This window comes from Melozone crissalis, unplaced genomic scaffold, assembly GCF_028551555.1.
Source record: "Melozone crissalis strain CALT ecotype California unplaced genomic scaffold, PUWL_Pcris_2 ptg000208l_1, whole genome shotgun sequence".
NCBI lineage: Eukaryota > Metazoa > Chordata > Aves > Passeriformes > Passerellidae > Melozone > Melozone crissalis.
The window spans coordinates 217,567-235,424 of NW_026535972.1; the positions used below are offsets into that span (position 1 = coordinate 217,567).

Consider the following 17,858-nt stretch of genomic DNA (forward strand, 5'->3'; position numbering starts at 1 on the left):
CTGAAGCAGGGAGCCCTGCCCACCCCAAACCCCCCAACAGAGACAGCATGAGGGGTCCATGGGGTGGAACACGGCTCGGGCAGGGCATTTGTAGGGCAGGGGTTGGGCCTTTGGGAGCAGGGCTGGGTTGAGGTGGGGTCGGTGCCCACCTGGTCTCCACGGTGAAGTGGTTGGCCGTGCCCACCACGCCGCCCTCCAGGCCGGGGCCGTGCGCCCGAACGCGGGTGGGGTCGCAGCCCTCGGCCACCCCCACACGGAACGGGCTCTTGGGGACTGCCACGTCGTCGTATGTCACCTCCACCAGGTGCAGCCCTGCGACAGGGATACATCACACACTGCCATGGAGGGGCACGAGGGGCCTCTGTGGTAGGGATTCACAGGGGAGTTTGGGGGTCCCTCGGTGGGGTTTGAAAGGCCTTGGGGGTTTTGGGGATCCCTGGATGAGGTTTTTGGGGAGGCTGGGAGTCCCCGGTTGGGATTTGGCGGTGTCTCAGGGGTTTTGGGGGTTCCTGGTTCTGGGGATCCAGCGGGAATTGAAGGGGGTCCCCACTTGGACATGGTATGGGAAGGTCCCTCCCTCTCTGAAGGTGCCTCATGAGGAATGGAGGATGCCTGGCCAGGACTTGGGGTCCTGGGGGGAAGCGGGAGTCGGGTGTAGGAGCAGAGTCCCTGGGGGAGCTCGTGGTCCCTGAGGTTCCCGGGGGTCCCGAGGGGTTTGGGAGTCCCCTGGGGATGTCTGTGCTCTCCAGTACGGTCTGGGGGTCTCTGGGGGTGTTGGGGGTCCCAGGGGGGGTTGTGGGGGTCCCTCACCCTCCTCGAAGGGTGTGTACTCCACGCGGTAGGTGCCATCGCCGAGGTCGGTGACGAAGGTGTCGATGGGGGTCCCTGAGGGGTTCAGCACCCGGGCCCGGACGTGGGGTCCCCCGGTGGGGGCCAGGGCCCGTGCATCCACCGTGAACTCAGTGCCCACCTCCCGCAGCACTCCTGAGGGGCGCAGGGGGTCAGGGGGCCCAGAGCTCACCTGAGGGTTCCTTACAGCAGCCTCTGAGAGCCCATGGCCCCCTCAGCACACAGGGGCTTCAGGGGGCAACTGGCACACCCTTGGGGTCCCACCCCACACCCCCTGCATCCCCAGAACTTCCCCCCAGAAATGAGGGGAAAACCACAGGGACCCTGAGTAGTGGTGGTGGCAAGGGTACAGGGGGAGGAGAGACGCCTATGGGGTGCCCAGGAGAGCCCCCATTAGAGAGGATACCCATGGGGAGGAGATGTTGGTGTCCATGGGAGTGTCCACAGTGACGGGGTTGTCCATGCAAGGGACAGGTGCCCATGGAGGGATGACTAGAAGGTGCCCAGAAATCACCCACTGAGAAGAGCTGTCCATGGGGTGCCCATGGGGCTGGAATGCCTGTGAGCGGGGATGTCCACAGAGAGGGAATACCCACGGGGATGGGGTGCCCACAGGGATGGGGTGCCCATGGGGATGCTCATAGAGGGGAGGTGCCCGTGGTGGTGTCCACAGGGGTACCCAGGAGGAGGAGATGCCCACAGGGACGGGAGGAGACCCCCGCCCAAGGGGAGGAGGCGCCACGGTGCGCGGCCCCTGGCTCACCTCGCGGCTCCACGCCTTTGCCATAGACCTTGACGCTGCTGGTGTCCACGGCCGGGTCCACGGTGACGCGCACGGGGCAGTTGGGCACCGGGAGGCCGCCATAGTTGATGGTGATGGTGTAGGCGCCGGCGCAGGCCGGGGTGTAGGTGATGGCGTAGGTGCCGTCGCGGTTGTTCTGCACCAGCACCTCGGCCTTGACGCCGGCCTCGGAGCGGATCTCGATGGTGAGCTCGGCCTCGCCGGCCTGGGAGCAGTCCACGGAGAACACGGCGGCCTCGCCGGCGCGGCCGCGCTCCAGCCCCGGCCCCGAGGCCGTCACCTTGGCCGGGTCGAAGGGCGCCGTGACCGCGGCCGTGAAGGGGCTGCCCGGGATGTGGCGCCCCGCGAACAGGATGTTGATGTGGTACTCCCCAGGCGCCGTGGGCAGGTAGGACACGGCGCACGAGCCGTCCCCGTTGTCCTGGCACTCGATCTTGGCCTCGCAGGGCCCCTCCACTGTCAGCCCCAGCCCCCCACTGCCCGCGCCTTGCGTGGCAATGGAGAACGGCGCTGGCACCCCAACACGGCCGCCCTTCAGCCCCGGCCCCGAGGCCACCACCTGCGGGCACAGGGACACACGGCATCAGGGGGACACGGGGACAGGGGGAGGGCAAGGGGACACAGGGACAGGTAGGTGTCAGGGGGACACAGGGACAGGTGGGGGTCAGTGGACCCCCATGTGACTGCCCTCCAGCCCCAGCCCCGAGGCCACCACCTGCTCGCACAGGAACATGTGGAGATCAAGAGGGACATGCAGGGCTTATGGGGGTACAGGCACATTTGGGGCTTGTGAGCGGCACACGGGGGTCAGGAGGGCAGAGGGACACACAGGGGCTGGGACACACACACACATCCCTGTGACACACACACCCCTGTGACACACACACCCCTGTGGCACACAGGGGCTGGGACACACACATCCCTGTGACACACACACATCCCTGTGACACACACATCCCTGTGACACACACACCCCTGTGGCACACACACCCCTGTGGCACACACCCTGTGGCACAGCCTGTGCCAGGCTCACCTTGGAGGGGTCAGGGGGCAGCAGAGCCTCCACAGGGAAGGGGCTGCCTGGCACCGGGTGCCCATCGTAGGTGACCTCCACGCGGTGGGGCCCCTCCTCGGAGGGCGTGAAGGTGACGGGGTGGGGGCCCCCGGGGGGGGCCGGCCCCACTGTGCAGGGCACGGGGCGCCGCGAGGGGCCCGTCACCTTCACCTCCAGCTGGCCCTGGCCTCCCGCGCCCTGCGCCTCCACCTGGAACTCCTGCGCCTGCCCCACCTCTGCCTCTGCGGGGAGCGGGGGGTCAGAGCGGCACCCGCACCCCGGGGTGCCCCCAGGCCTATGGAGAACCCCATGCCCAGATGTGTCCCCTAGATCCGGGGCAGGGCGTGCGTGTCTGTCCCAGGGTGCGCCCCCTCCACCCCAGGGTGTCCCCCACATCCAGGGAATTGTTTCCCCACAGGGTGTGTGCCCCCCACGCCCCCACCCATATCTGTCCCCCATATCCTGGTTGCTCCCATGCACAGGCTGTCCCAAACCTCTCCTGCTAGGGTGCCCCCCAACCCACCCTTGGGGCCCCCAAGCTGCACCCCATAACCAGGGTGTGTCCCCCACCCAGGTACCCCCACATGCAGTGTCTGTGCCCCCATGTGCCCTCACCCCATGCTGACCCCACACTCAGAGTGCCCCCCCAGGCTGATCCTGCCCCTCAGGTGTCCCCCCAAGGTCTCTTCTGCCCCCAGTGCTCAGGGGTCCCTTCCAGGGCCCGCGTCCCCCCCCCAGCACATGCAGGATCCCCTCCCTGGGGTCCCCCCACCATTCCCCAGCGCTACACTCACTGCTGTTGAGCCCCTGCACCTTGACCTTGCCCAGCTGCAGGGGGGGAGCCACAGTGACGGGGAAGGGGCTCTTGGGGATGGGGTCTCCCCCATAGGTGACCACCACGGACAGGGGGCCCTGCAGGAACAACTCTGCTTCAGGGTGTGCCTGGGGACCCCCACACAGCACCCAGCCATGGGGCAGAGGGCAGGCACCCAGTGCTGGGGGGTTCCAAGGGGGAGCAAGGGGACCCACAGCCATAAGGCTGAGCGGGGCTGGGGGTCACCCATGGCTGCTGGGGAGGGTAAATTCCAGGGATGGGGAATCCATGGACCTGGGGGTGCCATGGCTTGACAGGCACACATGTGGGGCTGCAGCTGCCCCAGGGGATGCCACAGAGGGGGGGCGTCCATGGCAATGGAGGGGTTCATAGGAGTGGGTTTCCCAGGAGCTGGGGGTGCCTGTGGGGAGGGGGGGCTCATGGGGTGCCCCTGCACACTGGGGTCTATGGGGGGGTGTCCTTGAGGGACCCCGGGGGATGGGGTGTGGGTGAGGGGCCCCCTCTTGGGTACCCCACGGGCCGGGTTGGGCATTGCCCCAGGGGTGACCCTGTGGGTTGGCCATACACTCCCCCAGGGGTGACCCTGTGGTTTGGGGTGCCTCCGTGGGATGTCCCGGCGCCCCCAGCACGCACCTGCTGCAGCGGGGTGTACTTGACCGTGTAGGAATAGTCGTGGTTGTCGATGACCTCGAAGTCAGCGACCGCCGGGCCCGGCCCCGAGCCCACGAGCCGCACGTCCAGGGGGGCCTTTCCCGCGCCCCGCGTCTGCACGCGGAAATGGGTGGGGGTCCCCACCTCCACCCCTGCAGCACAGCACCGGGTCAGGTCACTGTGGGACCCTCGGGACCCACGGGACCCACAGTCCCTGCCCCACAGCACCCAGAGGTGGGTGGGGGTCCCCACCTCCACCCCTAACCCCCGTGTCAGCCCCGTGGGACCCACATCACTCACAGCACCTGCCCCACAGCACCCATCGCCCCCACCCCACATCCCCCACCCTCACCTGTCCGGCTGAGCCCGGGTCCCTCGGCTTTGACCTTGCTGGCATCGTGGGATGGGTCCACCTTGATGCGGAAGGGGCTGGAGGGGATCTCCTGGGGACCAAGACCAGGGCACAGTGACACGGGGGCACCACGGCGTCACAGCCCCGGCCCCCGGGGGCTGGGGGCACCCACAGAGTGCGGGACGGACCCAGGGGCTGTGGGGCGGTGCCAGGCCCTGACCTGGTTGGCAAAGAGCACCATGATGGTGTACAGCCCCGCGCCCGGCGCCGTGTACTTGACCGTGAAGGTGTCGTTGTCGTTCTTGATGATGTCAAAGTCGATGTCGGCCTCCAGCGGCCCCACCACGCCCGGGGCACACTTGATGCCAATGCTGACGTCACCTGTGGGGTGCCCGGGTCAGTGGCCCCCGCTCCCAGGGGGACACCAAGGAGTGGGACCAGGCAGATGGGGCAGGGGGCAGGATCGGGGCTGGAGGCGATGGACAGGACCAGGACTGATGGACCAGGATCAGAGATAACGGACCAGGGATGCAGGTGCAGGGTCAGGGATGCAGGCCCAGGAATCCTGGACCAGGAGCAGGGACAATGGACCAGGATCAGGGATGCAGGACCAGGACCAGAACTGATGGGCCAGAATGAATGACCCTTGATCCAGGAATGATGGAGCAGGACTGGCAGAAATGGTGCAGGACCAGGGATGTGGCCCAGGGACACAAGGCTCATGCCCACAGGAGTTCCCAGGGTGCCCCCCGTTGCACCCACCCTGTCCAGCCTCACTGCAGTCCACGGTGAAGTAGGTGGGTTCGTTGGCCTTCAGCCCCGTCTTCTCCACACCCGGCCCGTGCACCTTCACCCTGCTGGGGTGGCTGCCCTCACCCACGCTCACCTGCGGGCCCACAGTGTCTCATGGGGCAGGGGCACAGACCCCTCTTCCCTTGGCACCCCATGGGACTGGGACCCCCAACCCCACCATGGCACCCTGCCTCCACGCAACCCCTCCAGACTCCCTTCCCCAGCACTCCATGGGACCCCCAGCCCAACCCCAGCACCCTACAGGTCTGGGACCTCCATCCCCACACCCAGCACCCCATGGGACCCCCATTTCCCTCCACATCACCGCATGGGCCCCCAGCCCCACCCGGGCCCCCAGCCCCACGGGACTCCCATGCCCCACAGCTGGCACCTCAACACCCTCCATGACTGACACCCCGTCCCAACACCTCAAGGGACCCCCACGGCCACCCCTGCACCCATGGGCCCCCACGACACCCACACGGAAGGGGCTGTTGGGGGTGTTGACGCCCCCCCAGGCGATGATGACTGTGTGCTTCATGGCCTTGGTGGGCACATAGACACAGTGGAAGGTGCCGTCACCGTTGTCCTTCACCTTGATGTCAATGGGGAAGCCCTCGGCGTCCTGTGAGCAGCAGGGAGGAGGTGAGGGAGCCCAATGGCACCCAGTGTGGCTCTCAAGGGTGCCCAACAGCACTCAGTGTGGCACCCAGTGGCACCCAATGGTGCCCAACAGCACTCAGGGTTGGCCAATGATACTCAAGGGAGCCCAATGGCACTCAGTGTGGCTCTCAAGGGTGCCCAACAGCACTCAGTGGGGCACCCAGTGGCACCCAATGGTGCCCAACGGCACCAAGCACTGGCCAATGGCTCCCAAGGGTGCTCAACGGCATTCAGCGTTGGCCAATGGCACCCAAGGGTGCCCAATGGCACTAAGCACTGGCCAATGGCTCCCAAGGGTGCTCAATAGCACTCGGTGTTGGTCAATGGCTCCCAAGGGTGCTCAATGGCTCTCAGCGTTGGCCAATGGCTCCCAAGGGTGCCCAAGAGCACCCAATAGTACTCTAGGTGTCCAACAACACTAAATGGAACCCAGCATTGTTCAACAGTACCCAAAGGCGTTCAACACCACCCAATGCCACCCAACACCGCCCAATGCCACCCAGCAGCCCCTGGAGCTCCCACCTGTGCATAGAGCTTGAGGGGCCCCTTGCCGGCACCACGGGCGTCGATGGTGAACTCGGCCGGGCGATCCACGATGCAGCCCGTGGGCTCCAGCCCCGGCCCGAAGGCCTTCACCTGTGGAGAGGGGGGTTGGAAGGATGCAGTGGGGTGCTGGCACTCCCAGCACCCACAGGTGAGGCGCAGTGGGGCGCAGCAGGGCACTGCGGAGCACAAGGGCACCCCGGGATCCGTGGGTTGCCGTGGGTCGCAGCACCTTGTCGGGCCAGGAGTCAGGGGGAGCAGGGCGGATGTCAGCCATGAAGGGGCTGTCCCGGATGTCCTCGTCGTCGCACACCACGTGCACGGCGTAGAGCCCCGGCTCCGTGGGCCAGTAGCGCACGTCGCACGAGCCATCGCCCTTGTCATCGCACTCGATGCGCGCCTGGGACGGGCCCTCGATGGAGAACCCTGGGGGCACCGCAGACACTGTCACCTGTGCCTGTGCCACCACCCCAGAGCTCCTCATCACCCCCCCGTGCCTGTGCCAGAGCTTGTCCTCATCCCCCCTCTGTGCCCATGCCCCCAGCAGGGTGACACCTAACATGTCCTTATGTCCCCCCAGAGGGGAGCCCCAGACCATTGTCTGTGACCATGTCCCCCCAGTGTGGCACCACCCGTGTCCCCCTGACCCCTCTGGGGCCACCCCCAACCTGCCCCATGTCACCACCTCTGCATGCCTGTGTCCCCACAGCACTGGGGGCCCCCACTGTGGTGCCCATCCTCCCCCCGTGTCCCCAGTGGGTTTTCACACACTCCGTGCCCTAGACCCCACCACACTGACACCCCTACAGTGCCACGCTGCCCCATGGTGCCCCCCATTCTGTCCCCAACAGGGTGTCACCTCACCACATAGCCCCCACCCTGTTCCCACCACAGGACCCCCAGCCCTGTCCCCATGTCCCCACCACGGTGCCCCAACCCTGTCCCCATGTCCCCCCCTTCAGGGCTCACCGAGGGTCCCCCCACAGTGCCCCCCACCTGTACACCCCCTCTGCTCACCGAGGGTCCCCACTTCAGTGCCGACGGCCTCGACCACGAAGTCTGCAGGGCGCCCCACGACGCCGCCCTCGAGCCCCGGCCCCCAGGCCCGGACCTTCTGTGTGCCCGGCTGGGGGGACACCTGCACCTCGAACGGGCTGGGGGGACAGGGACAGGCAGGTGTGAGGGGGCTGTGACACACCTGTACACACCTGTACACACCTGTACACCCCCATCCCCTCACACACCTGCACCTCTAACGGGCTGGGGGGCACGGGAGAGAGGGGATCACACTACACCTGCACGCCCCAGTTCCCCCAGATACGTCCCACCCCTGGGGGACACCCGCACTGCAAATTGGCTTGGGCAGATGAGGGAGGGCTTGTACCCCCCACCCAGCCCACATTCCCCAGACCCCCACCCCAGGGGCACACCTGCATCTCAGATGGGCTGGGAGGGTGGCGGGGCAGTGAGGGGCGGGTGTGTACATCCCCCGCCCCCCATTCCGCACAAGCCCACCCCTCCCTGCCCCGAGCTGGGCACTGACCTGCGGGGGATGGCGTAGCCGCCCCAGGTGATGGACACCTGGTACGTGCCGGGCACCCGCGGCACGTACTCGCACTCGTAGACGCCGTCACCGACGTCCCGCACCGTCACCGGCTCCTCCGTGCCCCCTGTGGGACGGGTCAGATGGGCACCCGCCCCACGGCACCCCAACACATCCAGCCTCCCATGGAACACCTCAGGGACCCCCGCCCACCCCAGGGCACCCCAACCCATGGTCAGCCCCAGGATAGCCCCCAAGCATCCAGCCTCCATGGACCACCACCTCACGGGACCCCCACACACGCACCCCCCTCCCCATGGCCACTGCCACGGTGTACCTGGTCCCCGCAGTGTCACCCGCAGGTCCCCAGTGCCTGCAGTGTCCCCAGCCTGCCAGCCCTGCCATGCTCCCACACGTGAGTGGCACGTACCTGGTCCCCGCAGTGTCACCCGCAGGTCCCCGCTGCCCGCGCCCCGCGTCAGCACCTTGAAGTCGGCCACGTCCTGCACTCGGACCCCCCGTGGCTGCAGCCCCCTGCCCGTGGCCCGGACCGCCGAGGGGGTGCAGGCTGCAAACTGCCGTTAGCACCTCCAGGAGCCAGGGGGGCCCTGGGGAGCCCCCAGGGACATGGACGGGGGTGTCCCAGGGCAGGGAGCGGCACATGGGGACGCCCTGGGGATGCCCTGGGTACAGGGGAGTGCCACAGTGTCCCCAGGGACACAAGGAACCAACCCCTGGGGACAGGGGTGCCAGAGGGACACCCTGGGGAGTGTGAGGGGACCATGGTGCAGCCGTGGTCACTTATTGGTGTCATGGACCACCACGGTCACCACTGGGTGCCCTGGGGCCACCACGGTCACAGCTGGGTGATGTGGGGCCGCTGAAAGGTGTCATTGTCATAGCTACAGTGGGCTCAGATGTTCTGGAGCCACGTGGGGACCCACGAGGGAGCTCACCTTCAGCCACGTTGACAGTGAAGGGGCTCCTGGGGACCTGGGCGCCGGCGTAGGTGACACAGATGGTGTGTGGCCCTTCGAGGACGGGCCGGTAGGTGCAGCGGAACACGTTGTCCCCCTTGTCCTCCAGCATCACCTCCACGGTGTCCCGTCGGCCCTGGGGGTCCGTGATCACCACCCCCACATCGCCCGAGCCAGCCCCTGCCGTCGCCAGGACACGCGCTCAGTGCCATGGCCAGGCCACCGTGGGGGCACGTCCCCAGAGTCACCAGCCACACCATGGCCCTGTCACCCTGACATGGCCCCATGGCCACGCGCTCAGTGCCATGGCCAGGCCACCGTGGGGGCACGTCCCCAGAGTCACCAGCCACGCCATGGCCTTGTCACCCTGACAGCATGGCCCCACGGCCACCAGACCACCCATGGCCACGGCACAAGGAGGACACAGTCTTGGTGCCACTTGCCATGCCATAGCCCTGCCACCCACCATTAGACCACCCCACGGCCATGTCACCACAAAGGTGTGGCCCCAGGGCCACCAGGTCATGCTACATCGAGGCCACCTTGAGGACACATCCCCAGAGCCCCCATGAGATCATGCCATGGTCATGCCACGGCCCTGCCACTCCAGGGACACATGTCCAGAGCCACCAAGCACCCCGTGTCACCATGAGGACATGGACAGTGCCAGCGTGCCATGTCACAGCCACAGCACCACAAGGACACGTCCTCAAAGTCTCTGGGTCACACCATGGCCGTGCCACCATGAAGGCACGTCCCCATTCTCCTGGCCATGCCAGGGACGCGTCCCCAGAGCCCCGGTGCCCCACCTGCAGTGTAGATGTCGAAGTAGGTGGCCTTGTTGGCCACGTTGCCCACGGGCTCCAGGCCGGGGCCGCGCGCCGTGACCTTGCTGGCATCGCCCAGGGCCATGCCCACGTTCACCCCAAAGGGGCTCCCGTCAATGTTCTGCCCCGCGAACAGCACTGTCACCTGCAGGGTGACACCGAGGGCGTCAGGGGACACCCAGGGGGTCAGGGGACACCGAGGGGGTCAGGGGACACCGAGGAGCTCACCTTGTGCAGCCCCCCAACCTTGGGGACGTAGGTGACGCTGTACGTTCGCTTCTTGTCATTGTTGGGGACCACCTTGGCCTGCGGTGGGAGAGACCCCAAAATGGGGGGAAGGAGGGGGTGACACAGAGCTGGGGCACTGGGGGGGTGTCACGGGGGGGTCTCCCAGAGAGAGAGGCTGGGGGAGCCCCCAGAGGGGGCCAGGCCCCCGTACCTCCTCAGTGTGTCCCTCGGGGTCCTCAACGTAGACCAGGACCTCGCCCACGCCCGCCTCGAGGGTCTCCACGGTGAACTGGGCAGGGCGCAGCACCACGTTCCCCTGGGGCTCGATGCCTGCGGGTGGGGGGAGTCAGGGGGGGGGCCCAAACCCCAAAACCCCCCAGGACTTTGGGCCCCCAGGCTGTCCTTGGTGGCAGCAGGGGGTCCATGGTGGTCTCCTGAGTATGGGCAGGTGAGCCTGGCAGGGCTTTGAGGGTCCCTGCTCATAGGGGGGCCCTTGGGGAGCCCTGGCTGGGGAGTGGCGACCCTGGGGCTTCCCTCAGGTGTCCCTGGGCACAGTGACACCCCAGGACTGCAGAGGAGTCCCTGGGCTTGGGGGGGTCCATGGCTCACTCTCATGGCCCAGGTACTCTCTTGTGCTGGGCTGCACAGCCCCCCACCCGGCACCCTCCCCGTGTGCCCCCTGCGCCAGTCCTGGCACCCTCCCCGTGTGCCCCCTGTGCCAGTCCCGGCACCCTCCCCGTGTGCCCCCTGCGCCAGTCCTGGTACCCTCCCCGTGTGCCCCCTGTGCCCCTGAGCTCCCCCTGCATGGGCTCCGTGCCCGTTCTGTGTCCCATGTGCCGCCTGTGCCAGGTCCCCAGCCCCTGGTGCCCCCACAAACGCCCCCTGTCCTGGGCCCCCCCAGGTGCCCCCCGCCCCGTACCGGGCCCGTAGGCGCGCGCTCGGCCGGGCTCGGGGAGCCGGGGCCGCACGGGGGCCCCCGGGCGCAGCTTGGCCTTGGGGAACTGCGACAGGTACGTCATCACCGAGTGCTCGTCCACGTTGGGGTCCACGATCTCCTCGGGGGCGATCACCTGGGGGAACCCAGCGCTGTCAGACCCTCCTGGCGCCCCCACCCTGGGGACCCTGCTGGGGACCCCCCGCCACGCACCCCCCTGGCAGGAGAGACCCCGACACCTGCCTGACCCTCTGAGACCCAACACCCACCTGAGACCCCAACACCCTCCTGAGACCCCAACACCCTCTGAGACCCCAACACCCTCCTGAGACCCCAACACCCTCTGAGACCCCAACACCCACCTGAGACCCCCAACACCAACACCCTCCTGAGACCCCAACACCCTCTGAGACCCCAACACCCTCCTGAGACCCCAACACTCTCTGACACCCCAACACCCACCTGAGACCCCCAACACCAACACCCTCCTGAGACCCAACACCCTCCTGAGACCCCAACACCCTCTGAGACCCCAACACCAACACCCTCCTGAGACCCCAACACCCTCTGAGACCCCAACACCCTCCTGGGACACCAACACCTTCCTGAGACCCAACACCCTCTGAGACCCCAACACCCTCCTGGGACCCTCCCTGCCGTGCTGGGGAACCCCTCACACCCACAGGTGCCATGGGGTACCCCGATGCCCCAGGACCCCTGTGGATCCCCAAAGACACCCCCAGATGCGCCCTGGCACCCCCGGCATCCTCTCCCAGTGCCCCCTACCCCGTTCCTGCCCTGCACGGTACCTGGGCAGTGCCCCCCCATGTACCTGGGAGACCCCCAGTGTCCCCCACGCCCCCCATGCCGTACCTGGGGCACTCCCAGCCAGTCGTCTGCCTGCTGCATGGCCTCCCGAGCGTTCTGCACCGGCTTGTTGGGGTCCCACTTCTCCCAGTCTGGGCACAGACCTGCAGGGGGGCAGCAGGGTCAGGGGCGCACCCTGTCCTGGACCCTCCTGACCCCATCCTGACCCCCCTTCTGCACCTGCTGCCCCCAGCATCTCCATCGCTGCCCCCCCGAGCCAGCCTGCACCCATACCCCCCGTACCCCTGACAGCAGCCCCTGTCTCACCCCCTGCCCCCCATCCCCTATTCCCCCCTCACCCGGGGCTCAGTTTCCCCCCATTTGTCCACCCCATTTGTGCCCCCATTTGTCCCCGGCCCCGCTCCTCACCTAGGGCGCAGTTGTCCCCCCCATTTGCCCCCCATTTATCCCCCATTTGCCCCCCTCTCTCACCCGGGGCGCAGTTGTCCCTCATTTGCCCCCCATTTGCCCCCCATTTGCCCCCCATTTGCCCCCATTTGCCCCCATCCCCTCACCCGGGGCGCAGTTGTCCCTCATTTGCCCCCCATTTCCCCCCATTTGCCCCCATCCCCTCACCCGGGGCGCAGTTGCCCCCATTTCCCCCCATTTCCCCCCCTCTCTCACCCGGGGCGCAGTTGTCCCTCATTTGCCCCCCATTTGCCCCCCATTTCCCCCCATTTGCCCCCCTCTCTCACCCGGGGCGCAGTTGTCCACCAGCGCTCCCAGCGCTTTCCCGTCGCGCCAGTCGCGGTTGAAGTTGGTGATGGGCAGCTGCGGCACCTTGTGCTGGATCCAGCCCAGCAGCCGCTGCTTGGGGGTCTGGTGCCGCCCTTCGTCGTCCTCCTCCTCCTCCCACATGGGCATGGAGATGGAGTAGTGCAGGATGAGGGTCCAGATCAGCCCCAGGATCAGCTTCAGGTTCCCGTCCACGATGGCTTTGCTGTCTGCGGGGGAGAAACGGGGCGGCTGAACCCCGAGATCGCTCGGGACTCCCCCGGGGCACCCCGACATCCTGTGGGACCCGCGGGGGGACCCCGGAACCGGAGAGCCGCGGGATCAGCCTCAGGGATCACCCCCAAACCCCACGGCACCGCCATGGGGACACCCCCAAACCCCACAGCATCGGCACAGGGACCCCTGACACCCCAAACCCCACAGCACCTCCACAGGGACCCCTGACACCCCAAACCCCACAGCACCGCCATGGGGACACCCCCAAACCCCACAGCACCGGCACAGGGACCCCTGACACCCCAAACCCCACAGCACCTCCACAGGGACCCCCTGACACCCCGACATCCCGCGGCACAGCGCGGCGCACCCCAGACCCGTCCCGGGGCGCCCCGACACCCCACGGGACCCCGCCCTCCGAGCCCTGCCTGGGGACGTGCCAGAAGCGAGGGAGGAGCCCAGGACAGCGCCCCCCGAGCCCCCCGAGCCCCCGCACCGCCCTGGGGACGGGGCGCAGCCCCCAATGGGCGCCCGGGAGCGCCGCGCCCCGCCCGCCCCGGGGATTCCTGGAGCGCCACCGAGGGGAAACTGAGGCACGGGAGAGCCGGGGGGGAGGGGGCCCGAGGCATCCCGGCCCTCCCCCACCGCCCCGCGGGGCGGACCCTCCCCCGCTCCCCTCCCCCGCCGCTTCCCCCACGAGCGATCGCGTTTCAGGGAGGAAATGGGGGGTGTGGGAGGGGGCGGACAAACCCCCCCCGCCGGGAGCCCGGGGGGGCAGCACCTGGGGGGGCGCCAGAACTCGGGGTCACACCTGGGGGGGGGGGGCCCAAAGCTCGGGGTCACACCTGGGAGGGGGCTCAGAACTCGGGGTCACGCCTGGGGGTCCCGGGGCACAAGGACGCGCGTGGGAGGGGCGCTGGCGGCGCGGGGGGGCTCCGGCAGCCGCGGTGCGGCCGCGCGGGGGGGCGCAGCCCTGCCCGTGCCGGGGGGGCCACGGCGCAGCTGTCGGCCGGGGGTGGGCGCTGGGGCCCGGCAGGGGTGGGTGCGGGCCGGGCCGGGCCCCCCCGCGCGTGAGATCAGCGCCCCGGCCCCGCGCCAAGCGTGAGCTCAGCCCCCCGCGCGGCTCAGCCCGGCTCGGCTCGGCACGGGCCGGACCCCTCCGCAGGGCACGGCACAGCCCAGCCCGGCCCGGCTCGGCTCGGCTCGGCTCGGCACGGGCCGGACCCCTCCGCAGGGCACGGCACAGCCCGGCTCGGCACGGCACGGGCCGGACCCCCCCGCTCCGCACAGCCCGGCTCGGCTCGGCACGGCTCGGCTCAGCACGGCCCGGCTCGGCACGGGCTGGCCCGCACACCGCACAGCCCTCCACACGCACCCCGTGCACACCCGCCCGCTGCCTCCGGCCTTGCACGCTCACCCCCGTTGCCATTGCCATCCCTCCGCCGCTCTTGCACACTCACCCCGCTCCTGCTCCCGTCACCCTCCCCTTGCACACTGATCCCCATTCTCATCTGCCCTTCGGCCTCACTCTTGCACACACCCTCCATTCCCATTCATCCATCGCCCTGCTCTTGCACACTCACCCGCGGGCCCATCCTCATTTGTCCATCGTGCCCCTTGCACACTCATCCTCCACTCCCACTCCTCCATTCCCCACCGGTGCGCTCTCACCCTATTCACACCCATCCATCCCTCCCTTTACACACTCATCCACGTCCTCACTTGTCCACCCCTGCCCTCGTACACCCACCCTCCATTTCCCATTCCCCCATCACTCCCACCCTTGCACACCCATTCCTCATCCTCATTTGTCCATTGGCCTTGCACGCTCACCGTGCCCCATCCTCACTGTACCCACAGCCACGCTCTGCCCAGGGCACCACCACTGCCCGGCCTTGCACGCTCACCGTGCCCATTCCCCTTCACCCTCACGCCGTTCCCCTTGCACGCCCACCCACGGACACTGTCCCCCCCTGCACACCCACCAATGGACACGAGTTTGATGTGCTCCCGCTCCAGGAACTCGAGGGCCACCGAGACGTTCTCCAGCTTCATCTGGCGGAAGTTGGGGCGCGGGTGGTGCTTGCGCCCCATCTTCTTCTGGCTGAGCACCTCGAGCAGCGCGATGAGGCGCAGCCCGTCGCTCAGGTCGCGCTGCAGGTCCACGATGCGCTTCTGCACACACTTGAGGTGCTCGTTGCACCAGCGCGTGAACGTGTTCTGCTGGATCTTCTTCCAGGGCGCGTCCTCCGCCAGGTCCTTCTCGGTGGCCGGCAGCTCCTCGGGGTCCTCGCCCGGCGCCGCCTCGTACGTGGAGTTCATCCTGCAGGGCTGGGGGCTCCTCGGTAGGCACGGGGGTCCTGGGGGCTGGGGGGGAGTCCTGGGTCACTTGTGGCTCTGGGCGGGGGTCGCGGGTCGGTCCCGGTGTCCCGGAGGGACCCTGGTACCGTGGGGCGGGTCCCGAATCGGGGCCGGGGTCCGGTGGGGGTCCTGTGGGTGCCCGGGGTGGGGCCCCTGGGTGCCAGTGGCGAGGCTGGCGCTGGGGCCGCTGTCCCGGGTCGGGGCCGCTGTCCCGGGTGGGGCCCTGGCTGGGTGCTGTGCCCGCTGTGGGTCCCGGGTCAGTCCCGGTGCCGGGGCAGGGGTCCGGGTGGGTCTCTGTGTCCTGGGTGGGCTCCCGGTTCCCAACTGGGGCACGGTGTCCTCGGTCAGTGCCGGTGCCCGGGGACGGTCCCGGTGCTGGGGGTCAGTACGGGTGCCTGAGGACGGGCTCCCGTCCCAGTCCCGCTGTCCCGAGAGGGGCTCGCTGCTCGGTACCGGTGTCCTGGGTAGGGGTCCCTATTGCCGGGGTCGGGGCCGGTGTCCTGGCTCTGTCCCGGTGCAAGTTCCCGGTGCCGGGGCTGGTTCCCGGTGGGGTCCCGGAGGGCTGGGGGATCCGGAGGGGTCCCGGCTCGGTTCCCGAGTAGTTCCCGGAGCGGCGGAGTCCGGTGTGTTCGCGATGCGTCCCAGGAGCGCTCCTGGGCCAGGGGCGACGGCGGCAAGTGGCGGGGCCGGGGGGCGGCGGCGGCTTTAAGCGCTGCCCCGGCCCCGCCCGCCCCGTCCCGGGGAGGGACCGAGCCGCAGGGACGGAAAGACCGCCCGGCCGCCGGGGTGGGGGGCCCGGCCCTCGCTATTCACGGCCCCGGCCTCACAGCTGGAACCCCCGGACACCGCAGCCCAAAACCGCCGGGCTCCGGCACTCCCCAAACCCCGGACCCCCGGACACCGGCACCCCAAAACCGCCGGGCTCCGGCACTCCCAAACCCCGGACTCGGCACCCCAAAACCGCCCGACTCCGGCACTCCCAAACCCCGGACTCGGCACCCCAAAACCGCCCGACTCCGGCACTCCCAAACCCCGGACCCCCGGGCTCGGCACCCCTCAAACCTCGCACTGCGGCACCCCTGAACCCCGGATCCGGCACCTCCCGAAACACGAGATCCCCGCACACCCCGGAGCCCCCGACTGCGGCTCCCCCGAGCCCCGGCACCCCCGAACCCCCAAACCCCGGCAGTTCCAAACCGCACAGACACCAGCGCCCCTAAACCTCTGACACCCCTAAAACCTCTGTAACCTCAAACACTGGCACACCCAAACACTGACACAATCACAAACACCCCAAAAGGCCGGCACCCAGAGACTCCCAAACACTGCACCCCAACACCCCAAAACTCCCCAAATTCCCTGAGGTCCAGTGTCACAACTCCTAAACTCTGGCACCTCGGAACCCCCTGCCCCAGACATTGGCACCCCCAACCTTTGCACGCTGAATCACTGGCACGCCTAAACTTCAGCACCCCCAAACCTCAGCACCCCAAACCTCGGCCCCCAGGTACCCCAGCCTCCCTACATGGAACACTGGTACCCCAAATCCCAGCACCCAGACACCCCCGAAACTGTGTCACCCCAAAATCTAGGCACCGCCAAACTCCAGGATCCGCCTCCAATAACCCCAAATACGTGCAACTTCGACACCCCAAAACCTCAGCACCCCATAGCCCAGGCACCCCAACACTCTGTTATCCTGATACGCCTGTGCTTGATGCCCCAACACCGCAGACATCCCAATGCCGCAGCCCCCACAGTACAACGCACCCCAAACACCCCAAAGACCCCCCAGATTTCCTCGGAACCCCCTCACTCACCCCTTCCCCCTCGGGAACCCTGAAAAACTCACATGGAAACTCTCCCCCAGCCCCAGGGGCACAGCCAAGAACCCACAGACCCTCCCAGGACCCCCTCTGGGGCAGCCCCCGGGACCCCTCCCCAGAGCCACCCCTGCCGTGGAGCCGCCCCCAGCCCCCCTGGCCGTGCCTCAGTTTCCCCATGGCAGTGGCCCATGCCTGGGGAGGGGGCTCGCTCGTATTTGGGGTGCGCCCTGAACCCCGCTGCCCCCCAATCTCTCTTGTGTCCCCCCCATTCCAGGCACCCGAGGCCTCCTCGACACCCTTGGGAGGGAGGGACACTTGTGCGACCCACACCTGGCCTTTTGGGGGGGACACTTGTGTGACCCACATCTGGATACTTGGGGGGACACTTGTGTGACCCACATCTGGGTGCTTTGGGGGACACTTGTGTGACCCACACCTGGCCTTTTGGGGGGGACACTTGTGTGACCCACATCTGGATACTTGGGGGGACACTTGTGTGACCCACATCTGGGTGCTTTGGGGGACACTTGTGTGACCCACATCTGGCCCTTAGGGGGACACTTGTGTGACCCACATCTGGGTGCTTTGGGGGACACTTGTGTGACCCACATCTGGCCCTTAGGGCGACACTTGTGTGACCCACATCTGGCCCTTAGGGGGGACACTTGTGTGACCCACATCTGGCCCTTTGGGGGCCGATTTGGGGCGTATCGTGTTCCCCCTGTTCCGGTGCCTGCCCTGGAAGCTTCCAAGGGAAGGGGGGGGGCCGGGTGCACCCCGAGGTGACAACGGGTGACAAGGGG

At 68.1% G+C, this 17,858-nt stretch overlaps 1 protein-coding gene across 1 annotated transcript in view; it reads right to left on the reverse strand.

Moving 5' to 3' along the window:
* The window catches only part of FLNC (filamin C), a 29,374-nt gene extending 14,184 nt beyond the window's left edge, over positions 1-15,190 (reverse strand). The window contains exons 1-23 of the mRNA XM_054294097.1: positions 14,854-15,190; positions 12,613-12,861; positions 11,924-12,021; positions 11,036-11,186; positions 10,328-10,446; positions 10,117-10,194; positions 9,871-10,033; positions 9,041-9,241; positions 8,515-8,652; positions 8,085-8,211; positions 7,559-7,695; positions 6,774-6,967; positions 6,521-6,634; positions 5,817-5,960; positions 5,306-5,429; positions 4,764-4,924; positions 4,544-4,634; positions 4,174-4,343; positions 3,500-3,617; positions 2,685-2,947; positions 1,613-2,210; positions 811-984; positions 150-312 (exon numbers count right to left, since the gene is read on the reverse strand). Of these exons, the coding sequence (XP_054150072.1) occupies positions 150-312; positions 811-984; positions 1,613-2,210; positions 2,685-2,947; positions 3,500-3,617; positions 4,174-4,343; positions 4,544-4,634; positions 4,764-4,924; positions 5,306-5,429; positions 5,817-5,960; positions 6,521-6,634; positions 6,774-6,967; positions 7,559-7,695; positions 8,085-8,211; positions 8,515-8,652; positions 9,041-9,241; positions 9,871-10,033; positions 10,117-10,194; positions 10,328-10,446; positions 11,036-11,186; positions 11,924-12,021; positions 12,613-12,861; positions 14,854-15,190 (4,112 nt within the window). The remainder of the gene's footprint in view (positions 1-149; positions 313-810; positions 985-1,612; positions 2,211-2,684; positions 2,948-3,499; positions 3,618-4,173; positions 4,344-4,543; positions 4,635-4,763; positions 4,925-5,305; positions 5,430-5,816; positions 5,961-6,520; positions 6,635-6,773; positions 6,968-7,558; positions 7,696-8,084; positions 8,212-8,514; positions 8,653-9,040; positions 9,242-9,870; positions 10,034-10,116; positions 10,195-10,327; positions 10,447-11,035; positions 11,187-11,923; positions 12,022-12,612; positions 12,862-14,853) is intronic.
* Positions 15,191-17,858: the final 2,668 nt, after the last annotated feature.